Consider the following 14174-nt stretch of genomic DNA (forward strand, 5'->3'; position numbering starts at 1 on the left):
AATGGACCAGTGTCTCCTGTTGTTTTTAGAGAAAATAATTGCCATTTTATTTACTATGTTTTTTTTTTTGTTAACAAAATGTGACCCATTAAACTGTTTCTCTGTGATAACAGGTAGGTTCTGTATGAGAATGAATGCGTTGAAAGAAAAGACATGATTTTACTGCGTTTAAGAGAGTTGTCCCCGATGACCATGATTCATTATGATGCATCTATAACAGGTCCGAACCAATCTTCACCAACATCAGTATACTGTCAAAGGAAGAAAACAGAATTTTAGGGTTAAGCCATTTGATCATCTAGTGATCATGAGCAGTCATTGTGACTATTTTTAAATTCCTCCATGGACAATCATTCAGGCCAGTGGTTCTCAACAGAGGAGCCAGTGCCCAAAGGGGGGCCTCGGGGAGCTGCCAGGGGGGCCTTGAATTGATAGGAAATAATTAAAAGCTTGAATCACAGAAAATCAAGACATTAGTAATTCTTCAGCCAAATACATAACACAAAGCAAACAATAGTATGTAAACTATAATAACCTTTTTATCTTCAGTAGATATCACACTGGTTTGCTGAGAAATTCTTATGGGTAATTTTTTTAATCACTTGTTTGGGGTTAGAATAGAATAGAATAAGCTTGATTAACTGCATTGGAATGTTGCGATGATGACAGGCAGACAGGTTATAATGTCTCGTGGGTGTGGGTGGGGGGTGCCACAACACTACCTTGCTCCAGTCATTACTCCCGCCGGCATTAACTTCCCAGAGTTTAAAAATCGTATTCCCATGATCACAGCAAGGATTCCAGCAGCAGCTGTTCAGCAAAAAAATTTTTTTATCAAGTATACGTCCCTGACTGAATATTGTCATCTCGGTTGCAAATCATGCATTTTATTCATTTACCATAAGACATTTACCCTATTTCACTCACCCAGAGAAACCGACATGTTTTTAGGATTCTGAGATCTCTGATACGCCCCTATGGCAGACAGCAGGCCGAAGAAAAGGCCGGCAATCAGGGAAGGGAAGCTTCCTGCAGGGCAAAGAGGGGAAAGTGAAAAAACCGTTTTTAAGAATGCGGTTTATGATGTTATAGAACGTCATGAACCGTATGTTTTGACACCTAAAATAACGTTTACGGACATTACGCCCCATGCTTAACATTTAAGCCGGCGCAGAACACTTAAAAGGTAATACGATGAGAGGCTCTTCAGCAAGTAGTGTTCTACAATTCTACCAATTTAAATAATATACCTGCTTTAGCATAGCCCATAATCCCACCCGCAGCAACAAGACTTGCGTAGCCGTATCCAAACCAGTCCACGGGCATCGTGACACCTGGAGGAAACAACGGAAGCAGAGCCCCTAGAATAAGGCCACACGTCAGAAGTTTAACCTTAACCAGGAATGACTTGATTGTAAACACGCAATGAGCTTTATAAATCTACCCAGCAAACAGTGATACATCTTGTAAAAACTCACACTGCCAAAAAGTTAATACTTTTGTTATTTTTTATCCCAAAGAAAAACAAATTAATTGAAATAACCAGTAGAATACTGAGCTAGCTACGGAACTAGCCAATGAATATGTTCACGGCGTGCTAGGAAGCGCTTGCATGCACATCATTTCCACTGAACTTTGGTGGTGGTTGATAGCTTTTTAATACAAAGCAATTTCAGCGTTGAGTAAGCAAGATGGCTTGTTCATCTAAATACATGACTTACCTTCAGAGTATTTGTTAGCCTGCTAGCTGGCGCTTTCTTGGAATTTGCACTAAGGAACAAACACGCCCATAACGCTAGGTTTGCCAAAATACATGCGTTGCTACCAATTAACTAGTTCAGTGCAGGGTTCAGTGTTTGCTACAGTGTCCGTGCCAGCCAGCACTCGAAAATAGGCGGAAAGAATACACTCGTTAGATGACGTTAGCAGCAAGCTAATTCCATAGCGTTTAATTTACGCAGGTTGGTCCCTGGATCTGTGGATGCCACATGATCCGGAAGGAGCTGCGTCTTCTACAGTGCTGCCACGGTCAGACCAGAGCCGTACGGCTCTTGGTCAGATATGTCTGACACGACAATAAAACGTCATGAATTTATTTAGCTTCAGAATCGGTTCAAATCGTTCTATGGTTCAAACAAGTTTTCATCCTAAACCACAATTGACTTTAATTCCATGACAACTGAAACTTAGTTTAATCTTATATTGTCAATTTGAGTTGAAACCAACCCAGTTCTGGATCAAAGTCCCATACATGAATAAAAAAATACATGCAGAATTATACAAAATTGTAATAACCTGTTTTAATTCAGACTTTTATCAGAACCATTATTAAATCCTAATTTTATTATGTTGTGTTGATGATTGACAAACATTTAGTAAGACATAATAGGCAGTGTTATACATTTTTTCAGAAGACTGCAGAAAACTAACAATTTCTATTCAGGATGGTCAAGACTGGTGAACATTTTTCCTACTGCTACATAAAAAGGAAATCCACAAGCTTGAACTCACAGCAGTTAGTAATCGTCTTACCAGCTTAACCATTAAGATACCAGCTCTGGCCAGCTTCAGTTTGAAGCTGTAATTTTCAACAGCGGATCCATTTTCTCAGAACTGAAAACTTTTCAAAGCCAAAATAAGAACCAAAATATTTAAAAACAGGCACAGCTTTATTTTGTTTTTTGCTTTTTCTTTTTGATATTTTCCATTTTTGTCTTCTTGGTGCAGCTGTCGTCTTCAATTACCACTTCCTCTGTAGAAATCCTGATCCTCTTTGTTTTTGTGGGCTCTAGTTCACATTCCGTGGCTGTTGAAAAGGAAAAATGAATGCAAGTTTGACAGTGATTCAACATTGAGGGGCAGGGGGGAAACTGAAAGTTTACAATCCTGAGAAGGGCACTGGCATTATGAATTATTTTTTTTTAATAAAGTTCTCTTGTAAAGAAGCAGCTGTATCACTAAATCAATGGAGACCGTAATTAAGCAAAGTAAAGGGTGACTTCTACCCTATATGACCAAAAGTATCTGGACACCCTTGGTCTGGGGCTGTTTTTTATGATTTGGGCTAGGCCCCTTAGTTCCAGTGACGGCAAATCTTAACGCTACAGCAAACAATCACATTTTTGACGATTCTGTGCTTCCCCAACAGTTTGGGGAAGACCCTTTGCCATTTCAGCATGACAATTCCCCGGGGCACACAGCAAGGTCCAAACAGAAATGGTTTTCTCGAGAATGGTGTGGAAGCACTTGACTGGCCTGCAAAGAGCCAGAATAGATGCCCAGTGCTCTTATTAGCACTCACTAGTGCTCTTCTGGCTAAATGGAAGCAAATCCCTGCAGCAACGCCTAATACAAAGCCTGCCCAGAAGTGTGGAGGTTGTTATAGCAGCAAAGGGTTAACCAACTCCATATTAATGCCCACAATATTGGATGAGATATTGGATGGCAAGTGTCCACATACTTTTGGCCATGTAGTGTATGTTGGGGGGACAAAAAAAACGTAACTAAGTAAAGAAATTTTGGGTATCTCACAAGGTAGGCAAACTGTTTGTAAAGCGCTGTCTTTGGTGCAGTACCTTGGGAGGTTGAGGCCTGCACTTTCCCTTCTCCTGTGGACTCTTGCAGCGGGCCTGGCCGCCACACCGCCAGGCAGGTTAACCTCGCTGTGCTGTTCACCTCCCCCAGGAGGGCTGGTGGCTCCAGCACCTGTGCGCACAAACACAACCATCACATCTGTGTCTGTAGGATTCAGCAACAAAAATCCACACACCTGACTGGAGTCATACAAGCTTTTATGGTAGTTACTGGAACTATATGCGGCTGTATATAGAGATTTGCAGTGTACCTGGGTAATATTTAAAGAATGATTTACTATTACTTGGCAAACACAGGGGATGCTAGCATGTTCCTATATCTGTAATACCTGATCAAGATGAAGTTTCCAAATTTTGATGAATCCATCATTTGAGGCTGACACAAGGACACAGTAATCCTCCACTGTGAAACTGTCCAGTGCTTTCACTCTATACAGGTTGAATACAGGGAGAAAATGGAGGCAGTTCTTAGATGAAAGTATAAAAAGGATAAATGCCTAATAATAATAATAATAGTAACAAGAGCAATAATAACAACAATAGCAATAATAATAATAATAATAACAAGAGCAATAACAATAATAGTAATAATAATATTTCTGGGATGTCAAACTTCAACCCCATCACTGAATGATACAGTGCTGTGAATAATTATTTGTCCCTTCCTTGCACATTTGTCACGCTAATTGGTTACAGATCTTTAGGCAAAATGTAATATTAGACAGAGGGAACCGGAGTAAACACAAAAAACATTTTTTTTTTAAATGATTGAATTTAATGAAAAAAGTTATCAAACTTATAGGAAGTGTTTGGTTGCAGTTATTGTTGGTACAACCAGTTTCCCTTTGTCTAATATTACTTTTTGTTCAAAGATCTGAAACCATTCAGGGTGACAAATATGAATAGAGAATCAGGAAGGGGGCAAATACTTTTTCACAGCACTGTGATCACAATATTCCACCACTGTTTTAGGGGAATTGGTCAGTACTTCATGTGCAACAGAGATTCTGCCAGTGTACCTGTTCTCATGGGCCTTGAACTCGCAGATGCTCTTCTTAGTGCCGATGTCATACAGCCTCACAGTCTCCTCATCGCCTCCAACTGCCAGAATGACATCCTGTGTAACAGAACATTGCAAAAAAAAAAAAAAAAAAAAAAAAAAAAAAAAGGAATTGTAATCACAGTAACACATTCAAGAGTAGAAATACTGAGTGAATTAAAGACAAATACCCATAACAGCTGCCTTTGGCTGTGGCTACCCCAATAATGTTTTTCTTTTAAACCCTTTATTTTTTTAAATATAAAAGGTTTTTTTTTTTTTTTTTTTTTTTTTTTTTAAGAATCCTTGTATACTTTTGGGGACATGGGTCCTAGTTTGGGAACAGTTGTTCTAATAAGCATTTGGAGTCTTTTTTCTTTAAAAAAAGGAACAAAAAAACAAAGCAATTATACAAAAACCACACCCAACAGAGAAAGAAGAAAACTAAGAGAGAGATGACACTTACATTCAGGAACTTCACAGAGGAGATTCTCTTTGGGTTTGTTATGGTTGCAGTCACTGATGCAGTCTCTACGCTGTAAATATCTATTTTACCATTCACAACCACAATGTACTTATCTCCAGCAGGGGACCACATGACTATATGTGCATCTAAAAGAGAGAGACATGTCAAAGGTTTATTTAATGCATTTGTTTAAAGTTGTCTTTTTTAAGGTTGGTTGTTAAATAAATCCTACATGTATGTATTGGCAAACATTTACCAATGCCTACAGAATGCAGTCATATAATACATATACATAGACAGTTGACAGAAATCACTTACTTTGCTTTATGTTTTTGATGAATGCTGATCGGCCATCTATAAGATTCCATGTCCTAGTAAGAAAAACAACAAATTCAAGACTGAATTTCTAAGAAAAATTATGCATATAATAACACTCTGAGATCAGTAGACTAAGAGCACAAGCCTCAGTGCTGAAGGGCCAGTGACATCCTTCTAGACAAACACATATTTTAATCAACAAATGTAAACAGTCCCACATGACACAAGCTCCAGAGAGCAGCCACAAAGGCACATTCAAGGTCCACATGTTCTGTTTTTCACATGATTACCGGCAGACGAGGCAGAGTTGTTAAAATCATACAGTAGATTTCACCTGAGGGTCTTATCCGTTCCCACAGACAGGGCGAGTTTTCCTGACGGATGCACAGACAGAGATGTGACATGACCCCTGGTAGAGAGACAAGGAGAGCACACCACTGATTTACTTGTCTCCAAGTACAAATTAATTACCAACAGGTGAAGTACCACATGAAACGTTGAGTCTCAAAAAACAATTGAGTAAACAGCTCAAATACAGCAGTTACCCACTCAGACAGGTACCTGCAGCTTTTGGCTGTGAATCTGATTCATTAAGTTAACAACTTACTTGTGAGCTTTAATGGTTTTCAGGCACTCCCACTTCTTGGTACTCCAGACACACAGAAGCCCATCCTCTCCTCCACTCAGCAAGTGAGAAGCGCCATAGAACTCCAGACATGAAATTGTACCTGTTCACACAAGAAAATCAAGATTGAGTTGCATTTCTAAAAATGCACGTAAAACGAAAAAGAGTCGCCAGTGTCTGGCGAGCAGCTCCTCACCGTCGTGATGAAGCAATACGCCGTGTTCGACACGCTTTTTCAAGTCGTACAACTGGATGGTTTCGTCTTTGCTGCCCGTTGCCACGAATCTGTCGCTGACGGCGAGAGCAGACAAGGATGCTGTGTGTGAGTGATGCGTGAAGTCAGCCTTCAGTGACCATTCCTGCAAAGCAAACCATGAATCCACGTGTGAACGACTTCCGGTTCAGTGCCTACATTCGTTTTCTGCCATAATTTGTCAGCAGTAATTAATGTCTCGACATAATTTCAGTCGTACTATCCTTGAAGTATGCCTGAAGCCTACTATCTAGCAGGAAGCTAACTATCTAAAACTGTTTAACACACTGCGTGTTAGCTATTGCTATCAAACAATGTGCCATTTTGCAGCCGACTGGTGAAGCAGTTAGCTGCACTAATTCGTGTATGGATCTGAAAGTCTCACAACTCAAATAATTTCACTACCTTTTCACCTATGTCCACCTTATATCCAAAAACAATTTGTTCATAACTTCCAGCTATCAGCTCCACCTCATGTTCCATGTTGAAAACTCACGTTTGGCAATACTGTACTGTTGATGACGTCACGACACTTACGTGGAGACCTGAGATATGCCTGTTTAACAGATAACTTTTTACATTGTATATTCTTTTTCAAATGTAGTTACGAATAATAATAATTATGCATTTCCGTTTCCTACAATTATTTATGGAGAGAGGTAGAACACAGCTTCATTATACCAAGGTATTAGAATCTGTTTGATTATACTACTTCAGGCACTCTCTAGGCACGCAGTAGATTGAAGAGGCAGGGTTGCTTGGTACATGTCGCTTGTGTGCTGTGGTTAGCAGTCAATAGTTAGTTTGGTTTGTGTGAAATTTTGTTTGTATTTTGTAGTAACCGAGGTAATTGGTGTGTTAGCTAACTCATATCAAAATGTTTAATCGCTTGACCAGCGTATGGATGGGTGACGTAAGTTATGTTTATAATGTATCAATTTGTTTAGTATCTTAACATTATGTTAATGTACAAGCTAAGATGGCTAACTAGCTGGCTAGCAGAAGCCTGTGTTGCGTACGTATTTGAAGTTAATTTACGAGTTAATTAAAGTAGCGTTTGGTCATCTGATAGCTAAAGTTGTATCTGCAGCACTAAGTTCCTATACTCTCTAGATTTGCACTCTCCTACAAATGTTGGCTAGAGCTATAATCGTATACTTTAGATTGGGCGTATAGATCACGTAATATTTTAGAGACGAGCCGTAATTACACAGGAAGCGCCTGTACAAAGCTTTCCTTTGGTTGCCAGTGTTCGCCTCCTGTTAAACCAGTTGTGCTCTTCCTACAGTTGGACTTATACATGGACGAGAATTTCATAAAGCAAGCCTTCAGCACCATGGGGGAGACCGCTTCTGCCGTTAAAATAATATACAATAGAGTTACTGGGTGAGTAGCAATGCGTGAACAGACTTTCTGCCACACAAACCATTGCTTGCTCCGCAAACGCTCGCCCACGTCCGGTATCTTAGACCTACGTTCTCTGAAGCCGATGTACAGTGTAAAAGTGGTATTCCAATGTATCGGTGAAATAAACGCGAAAGTCTCTTGCGTTACCTGGCTCAGGGGTCAAGCAATGATGTGGATTGTAATGTTTGAACCATGTCTGCAATTAAAATGAAAGCCAGTACTCTATTAGTTTTTGTGGTGAACTCAATGTTGTTGCCAGTTTTCTGGGAGAGGGGAGGATATGTTGTTTTTGTCCTCATATTGAGTCATCCTGTTCTCTTACTCTTTGCAGTGGTGCAGCTGGATACTGCTTTGTGGAGTTGGCAGACGAGGCCAGTGTAGACCGCTGTGTTTCCAGTCTTAATGGGAAGGTTGTCCCAGGGTCAAATCCAGTAAGTAGTGTCACTGTCAATGTCCTTAGAAGCTGTAAATGTGTATAAAACCAACTACTGGCTCCTGAAGTTTACCTGCTCTTTGTATAGAGGGGTAGAGTGTAGCAGTTAAAAAGATTTTAGTGCAAATAACATTTTAAAAAAATATTCTCGTAATATACTTTTTAAAAAAAGAAGAAAAATATGGAAAAACTGACTGTTTGTGTGTTTGTCTTTTCTCGATACAGCCCAGAAAGTTTAAGTTGAACTATGCTACATATGGGAAACGAACAGATACAGGGTGAGTCATTTAGCCACTCTCTGCCTTCTTTGTCATTCAAGTTAAAGAGTAAAGAAAGTTCATGGCTTTGGAAACATTGGCACTTTGTTATTACAAGCTTAAGTTAAGCAGTTGTCATCTCACAGGTTTGTCATCACACAGGTTGTCCAGTACTTTTGACTTCAACCAACAACTTCAGCCAGCTGTGTCTTAAGAGCCGTTCTACTGTCAACACAATACTGTTGTCTTGATTTCCTCCCAAGAAAAACACTAATCTACCAGTAACAAAAGGCGCATTGACAATACTTGACAATATTTGGTAAATATGTAGTGGTCTCATTTTGGTGAATGAGTTTGACAAGTTAATTGTGGATGTTCTTGGCTAAGGAGCTCAGATTAGTTACTTGGTCTGCAATTACCTTACCTCAGAAAATGTGCATTTAGTATGTCTGTATAACTCTGTTCCACATTTGTCCCCAGACCTGAGTATTCAATTTTTGTCGGAGATCTTTCTCCTGATGTGGATGATCAGCAGCTTCATGAGTTCTTTGCGAAGAAGTACGCCTCCTGCAAATCCGGAAAAGTGGTCACAGATCCCAGTGGTATCTCCAGGTAGAAGAGCATAGTGTTTCCCTCAAACACTTCTTTAGACAAATAGGCAGACTTTGGATTTTGTCTCTTCATTTCTGTCAACTTGTTTTTAGCGAGTAGCATTGTTGTGTTGACAGAATGAAAACATTTGATAGGAATTAAATAGCGGTCTTCATTTTGGGCAATTATGTTTTCTAAATGGCTATGCCGAACGGGAAGTGATAACTCTGGTTTTGTTTAGGCTATTGTGTGTGTGTTGACTAAATATTAAATTCTCTTGGAAACTTAAATGAAATTGGTTTATAAATCACAAAATGATTTGTGCTATATTATAAATGTTTTCGGTACTATTTTCTTTCAGTCTTTTCTGTTGGGAAATGCTTTTACTGCATTATGTTGACCTGAGGAGCGATTACATGGGAATCCCTAAAGTCATCTGCAGTTGTCATCTAAGCAAATCTAAGATGTCATCAAAGAGAAACTGACAATGCTGATGTGCTGTGCTTCTGTTCTAGTTCAGACAAATGTGCTATTAAACTATTGTCTTCCCCATATAGGAATAAGCGAGCGCTACACAATTGAAGTGATGCTACTTCATTTTAAACGTAAAAAAACATTTTCAGTTCTTCCAAAAATATATACCATATTTACTTTAAAGTACCTGGTTTGCATGATGGCATGTTTGAAGTGTTTGCAGCAGGTGTGCTGAGGGTTGTGAATGTTGTGTTCACACAGAGGCTACGGCTTTGTCAAGTTCACTGATGAGAAAGAGCAAAGCAAAGCCCTGGAGGAGTGTCAGAATGCCACGGGTCTCGGAGGAAAGCCAATCCGAATCAGCATCGCAATCAACAAGAGGTGAGATTCTGTCAATCTGAAGAGTCTTGATTTTGAATGACGGTGAAGTATAATGGTTATGAATCTATAATGGTTGCAGGTGTGATTTCCCCCCATGGCACCCTGCTGTAACGTAAACTGCTTCATTAAATAACTTGCGTGGTCCTACTTTAGTGCATAAGGCTGCCCTGATGCTGCAAGGACTCTGTGCTGATTGCCTGATCTGTATATTATCACAATTGGCTGCTAGGTAGGCATGGAGAAATGGGTGAGCTATCCACATATTGTGAATATCATAGAATCTGCAACTAAAGCTCCGTGGCTCCAAAGGAAACAGCTGCTGGATCGTTACATTGTTCTATGGTAATTTTTCACGTATAAATATATACACGTGTAACCATATTCATGTTTATCTAATCGAATATTGTTTTTACCATCTCAGTGTTACATTCATTGGCCTGCTCCGTCACCTCAAGTTTTTCTTTTCTTGCATTGCAGTAACAAGGGGAATAATTACCAGCAAAATCACAACTACAGCAATTACCAGCAAGGTTATTACCAACAGCCGTACCAGAACTACTACCCACAGTGGGGCTACGACCAGTACAACAGCTATAACTACAACTACGGGTCCTATGGGCCCCCTCCTCCGGGACCTGGTATGATGGGCCCCCCTCCTCCAGGGCCAGGAATGATGGCCCCCCCGCCACCCTTCATGCCTCCTGTACCTGCAGATGCGCACCACACTACTGAGGTAAGGGCCCCTGCATCCTGGCTGCGCTGCCCTTTGTAGGCTGGGCGTTCTCTCTGTAAGGGTCTGTCAGTGAGTATTCGTTAGGGACAGGTTGGGCTTGGAGCCAGAACCTTCTAGATTCAGATGTACACTTGTAGCGAGGCAACTACAGGGAAGGTAAATATTCAGATGTTCGAATGGAAGTTAAAGTGTGAGTTGTCTGCTTTCAGCTAGTGTCTACTTGGCAAATTCGTGGTTATATTTGAGTCATGAATAAATGAAGCTGGGAATGTATGTAGCAATGCCACTGTATTCGCTCAAGAATTTTGTATAATTTTATCCTTTAGGAAAACGGGAAAATTGAGCTTAGAGTTGGGCTCCTGAATGCTTCTGCTGAGCTTGTGTATTAATTAAAGATGGTGAAAACATGACTATGGGTGTGTATGTTGTTTTGTGTATACAACATATGTATATTAATTATTTTATGAATATAACTTATATTTAACTGCTTTATGTATATGATTTAAGGCTCATTTCTGTGGCGACAATTAGATTTATCAGCTAACCATGACCATCTCTGTTCTCACAGCAAATGCAGGATTTTTCTGAAGATGGTCTTGAAGAGCCTGTTGAAGGTAAGCTCTTGTAATGATTAAACGCATTCATGGTGTGCATGGAAATAGACACACAATGGTAGTGCTTGACGAGAGCCAGTGTGTTGCGCACATTGTACTAGGGCACTTGTCGCACATTATTACTGATTTGTACTAGGGCACTCGCTGTACATTATTAATGTTTTTGTACTAGCCTTCTTGCTGTGCGTTATTACTGTGTTAGTACTTGGGCATTCTCCTTACATTATTACTGTACTTGTACTTGGGCACTCACCTTACATTAGTTCAGGTAGAACAACATTAGTCCAAGGCATATGTAGCCAGTTGGACACGGGGAGGATTAGATGATCACTTGACCTGGACGTTCAAGTGGAAAACCCTTCACTATTGGCGAATAGGGCCAGTAGATGCTTAAATTTGGGTGTTAATATTCTGAAGTCCAGGGCTGTCAGAGCTGCCTGAGGTTGTGTCATGCCCCCTAGATGTGCTCACTCACAGCTGTGCGGCCTCCTTGCAGACCCACAGCCCATGACTGACGTGGACGCGCTGAACAGGCAGTACATGGACCGCAGCGAGGAGCTATACGACTCGCTGATGCAGTGCCACTGGCAGCCTCTGGACAGCGTCACCTCGACCATCCCAGCGCAAGCCCACAGCTGATTGGCTCCGCGCCGCCGCGGAACACGCCTGCGTCACGGCACGCACGCACAACACGCCTGCATCACGGCACGCACAACACGCCTTTTTAAACGTGACCGAACTGCTCTCGCAAGCCTCCCGTTTTTATCTGATGAATTATGTTATTCCTAATGTCAGCGTTCTTTACCTGAGTCTGGATCTTCTCCTCTTCTCCCCCTCCATCACTGTATTATTTTTTCCTTACTAGCAATCGTGTTTTTTTTTTTTCCCCTTGTGTGAACAGTGACATTATTCCTCTGTGTTGCTGGGTTTTGTTGGTCAGTCTCCATTGTATACCGTCTCTGTCCCAAAGTGGAAAGGTGTCTGACCAGTATTTATTCCTTACCTTATAAAGCTGTTGCACCAGTTCTAGCACTGGAATCTGAGAAGATTTCATGTTAACTTCTTTATACTGGAAAATGAATTACAGCTCTGTAAAGCCATACAAAAATGTGCTGTTTTTGCAGTTGACCTTGGAAACGTATCACTTGGAGCTACTGTAACTCAGCAGAAATGCTGTCCATGTGAGATCGCTGTTTAAAGTCATGCGGATGAGGTGCCTGCAGTGCCCTGACATGAGGAAAATGCAGGGATGCCTGGTCTCTTGTACATTAAACACAGTCTGCATCACTGCAGTTCTCTTCTATTTCCTCCCAATCAAAAATGGTACCCTGTCACGTTTTTTTTTTTCTTCTGTGGGGAAAAAAGGGCACTTGGCTGCTAAGCTTTCACAGTTACTAAAGTGATCACTTTATTATCTTACGTCATTGCTTTTTATTATACAAAAATCTGACACTTTTATAAATATATTAATACTTTGGTCTTGATTGCTAATAAGTTATTGGGTAGAAACTCCAAAATGGTGAAAATCTGCTAGAGGAATATTGTAAATCCTTTGTTTGGTGCCCAAAACACGTGAATCGCCTCTGAGTCACACTACAACTGCAGTGCTGATCTCTGTTTAACTACTGCACATTTATATCTTCTGTCTACATATGTTTTGCATTATGCCTTAATGTCATTGAAGAGGAGAGGCTTTTTTACTGGATTTGAAGTGTTGTATAAAAAGGGTGTCTCATTCTTTGCAACAATTTTGTACATTTGAAACAAGCACGGAACCGTCCAGACCTACAGCGCAACTCACTTCCGCAGACACATTTTAGCTGAAACCACCTGCGCATGCGTCCGACTAAACGTCCACGAGTGAGTGACCACAATTTGCCATGCATAGCCCAGGGCGGCAGTCCTTCCTGCGCGCTGTGGGAAAAAATGATAGGCTGCGTGAAGATTAAATGCTTATAAGTTTGTTGTGTCGAGTTGGTACTTTATGCATTCCAAAACTAATAGTCCTCCACTTTCGTAGAATCGTCTGTCCTCTTCTGGGTTGTTCCGTTTTCGTTTTTTGCAGAGCTGTAGTTAAAAATGATATTTTGTTATGAATACTGATTAATGGAGATGGGGTGTACGCTTCCCAGTCCCAATGGCACTCGGTATAGTGCCGCATGAGGGCGCCAGAACTACAGTTATTTCCCTTTTGCGCGTGAGACACTATATGTCAATACTAGCATACGCTAGTCAACTTTATCAAGCTGTTAAATGAGTCGGCACGATGTAATTATGCTTAACGAACTAATTGGCCTCTTTGATGTTAAAGGTATATCCCTTTAGGTTGGTAAATGTTTGGTTGTTAAATTATACAACGAAGGGGTATTCAAGCTCAGGAAGCGCTAGTAGTATCCGGTATGTAGCCTACTTTTTTACTGTGCATAAAAAGAAAACTACGTTGACTTTATAAAGTCCCTAGACCTTCGACTTTCTTGAAATGTGGAAGTGTGTTTGCATAATAGAAAAAAACGTGTCTTAACAATGGAGTCACCCCTGTTTGGGGCATGCATACTGAATACAAAAACTCAGCCCATATCTTCTAGGACCTCCTAGAGTAGGCCATTTTCCTTTGTCGAATGATGGCGCCAGTGGACAGATTATTGACTCGTCCTTTACTTCTGTTTTGTATCCTGAATAAAATTGGTTACCGTGGAAAAATTAACTAATTTCATCTAAACTAATGCGACTGAAATAAATAATTCTTTTTATTGATGATAATAATCATTCATGTAAATGCACTTCATGGGTTTTACATTCTGTTTTAAGTGTTGCCTGCTCTAAAATAGGCTGCAGCATACAGTTTTCATTTTCACAACAGGGAAGTTCCAGTAGAAGTTGCTATTATTTTGAAACAGTTTTGAAACATTTTTATTAATATATAGGAACATTTTCGGAGGTTTTACTGGACAATTATGTGGGGGGAAATAACCTGCCCTTAAGCTGTAACT

General features: G+C 40.4%; 3 protein-coding genes across 6 annotated transcripts; 1 reads left to right on the forward strand and 2 right to left on the reverse strand.

Moving 5' to 3' along the window:
• Positions 1–19: 19 nt before the first annotated feature.
• LOC118233588 (transmembrane protein 14C-like) lies at positions 20–2070 on the reverse strand. Of its 3 annotated transcripts, none has more exons than XM_035429359.1 (5): positions 1958–2070; positions 1251–1334; positions 928–1029; positions 723–810; positions 20–251 (listed from the first exon to the last, which is right to left on the reverse strand). In XM_035429359.1, the coding sequence occupies exons 2-5, from the start codon at positions 1324–1326 to the stop codon at positions 212–214; spliced, it is 306 nt and encodes a 101-aa protein (XP_035285250.1). In that variant the 5' UTR covers positions 1327–1334; positions 1958–2070; the 3' UTR covers positions 20–211. The 3 variants fall into 3 exon arrangements, with proteins under 3 accessions (XP_035285250.1, XP_035285248.1, XP_035285249.1); XM_035429357.1 differs by having other exon boundaries at positions 1722–1996; XM_035429358.1 differs by having other exon boundaries at positions 1251–1361; positions 1722–1990.
• Positions 2071–2275: 205 nt separating this feature from the next.
• Positions 2276–6850, reverse strand: pak1ip1 (PAK1 interacting protein 1). The gene is made up of 10 exons (XM_035429356.1): positions 6700–6850; positions 6238–6400; positions 6024–6144; positions 5751–5825; positions 5417–5469; positions 5099–5244; positions 4613–4710; positions 3923–4022; positions 3576–3705; positions 2276–2806 (listed from the first exon to the last, which is right to left on the reverse strand). Exons 1-10 carry the CDS (start codon positions 6775–6777, stop codon positions 2670–2672), a joined length of 1101 nt encoding a protein of 366 aa, XP_035285247.1. The 5' UTR covers positions 6778–6850; the 3' UTR covers positions 2276–2669.
• Positions 6851–7038: 188 nt separating this feature from the next.
• LOC118234521 (tRNA selenocysteine 1-associated protein 1-like) lies at positions 7039–12603 on the forward strand. 2 transcript variants are annotated; one of them, XR_004766676.1, is made up of 10 exons: positions 7039–7207; positions 7583–7680; positions 8033–8132; positions 8360–8412; positions 8872–9003; positions 9718–9837; positions 10315–10570; positions 10897–10986; positions 11139–11184; positions 11681–11755. XR_004766676.1 is itself a non-coding variant. In XM_035431110.1 (9 exons), exons 1-9 carry the CDS (start codon positions 7172–7174, stop codon positions 11821–11823), a joined length of 984 nt encoding a protein of 327 aa, XP_035287001.1. In that variant the 5' UTR covers positions 7039–7171; the 3' UTR covers positions 11824–12603. The 2 variants fall into 2 exon arrangements, 1 of the variants encoding a protein (XP_035287001.1); XM_035431110.1 differs by lacking the exon at positions 10897–10986 and having other exon boundaries at positions 11681–12603.
• The last annotated feature ends 1571 nt before the right edge of the window (positions 12604–14174 follow it).

This window comes from Anguilla anguilla, chromosome 8 (genome assembly GCF_013347855.1).
Source record: "Anguilla anguilla isolate fAngAng1 chromosome 8, fAngAng1.pri, whole genome shotgun sequence".
In the NCBI taxonomy this organism is placed as follows: Eukaryota; Metazoa; Chordata; class Actinopteri; order Anguilliformes; family Anguillidae; genus Anguilla; species Anguilla anguilla.

What these genes read in the sequence shown, in the direction of transcription:
- LOC118233588 (XM_035429359.1), bottom strand. Translation starts at nt 1,326, where the DNA reads ATGCCCGTGGACTGGTTTGGATACGGCTACGCAAGTCTTGTTGCTGCG. An exon ending in AAACATGTCGGTTTCTCTGG is followed by an intron (nt 811 to 927) that starts GTGAGTGAAATA and finishes TTTGCTGAACAG; the next exon opens with CTGCTGCTGGAATCCTTGCT. An exon ending in GGAGTAATGACTGGAGCAAG is followed by an intron (nt 252 to 722) that starts GTAGTGTTGTGG and finishes TTCCTTTGACAG; the next exon opens with TATACTGATGTTGGTGAAGA.
- pak1ip1 (XM_035429356.1), bottom strand. Translation starts at nt 6,777, where the DNA reads ATGGAACATGAGGTGGAGCTGATAGCTGGAAGTTATGAACAAATTGTT. An exon ending in GGAACGGATAAGACCCTCAG is followed by an intron (nt 5,470 to 5,750) that starts GTGAAATCTACT and finishes TTTTCTTACTAG; the next exon opens with GACATGGAATCTTATAGATG. An exon ending in CCTCTGTGAAGTTCCTGAAT is followed by an intron (nt 4,711 to 5,098) that starts GTAAGTGTCATC and finishes TCTGTTACACAG; the next exon opens with GATGTCATTCTGGCAGTTGG.
- LOC118234521 (XM_035431110.1), top strand. Translation starts at nt 7,172, where the DNA reads ATGTTTAATCGCTTGACCAGCGTATGGATGGGTGAC. An exon ending in AGCATCGCAATCAACAAGAG is followed by an intron (nt 9,838 to 10,314) that starts GTGAGATTCTGT and finishes CTTGCATTGCAG; the next exon opens with TAACAAGGGGAATAATTACC. An exon ending in ATGCGCACCACACTACTGAG is followed by an intron (nt 10,571 to 11,138) that starts GTAAGGGCCCCT and finishes CTGTTCTCACAG; the next exon opens with CAAATGCAGGATTTTTCTGA.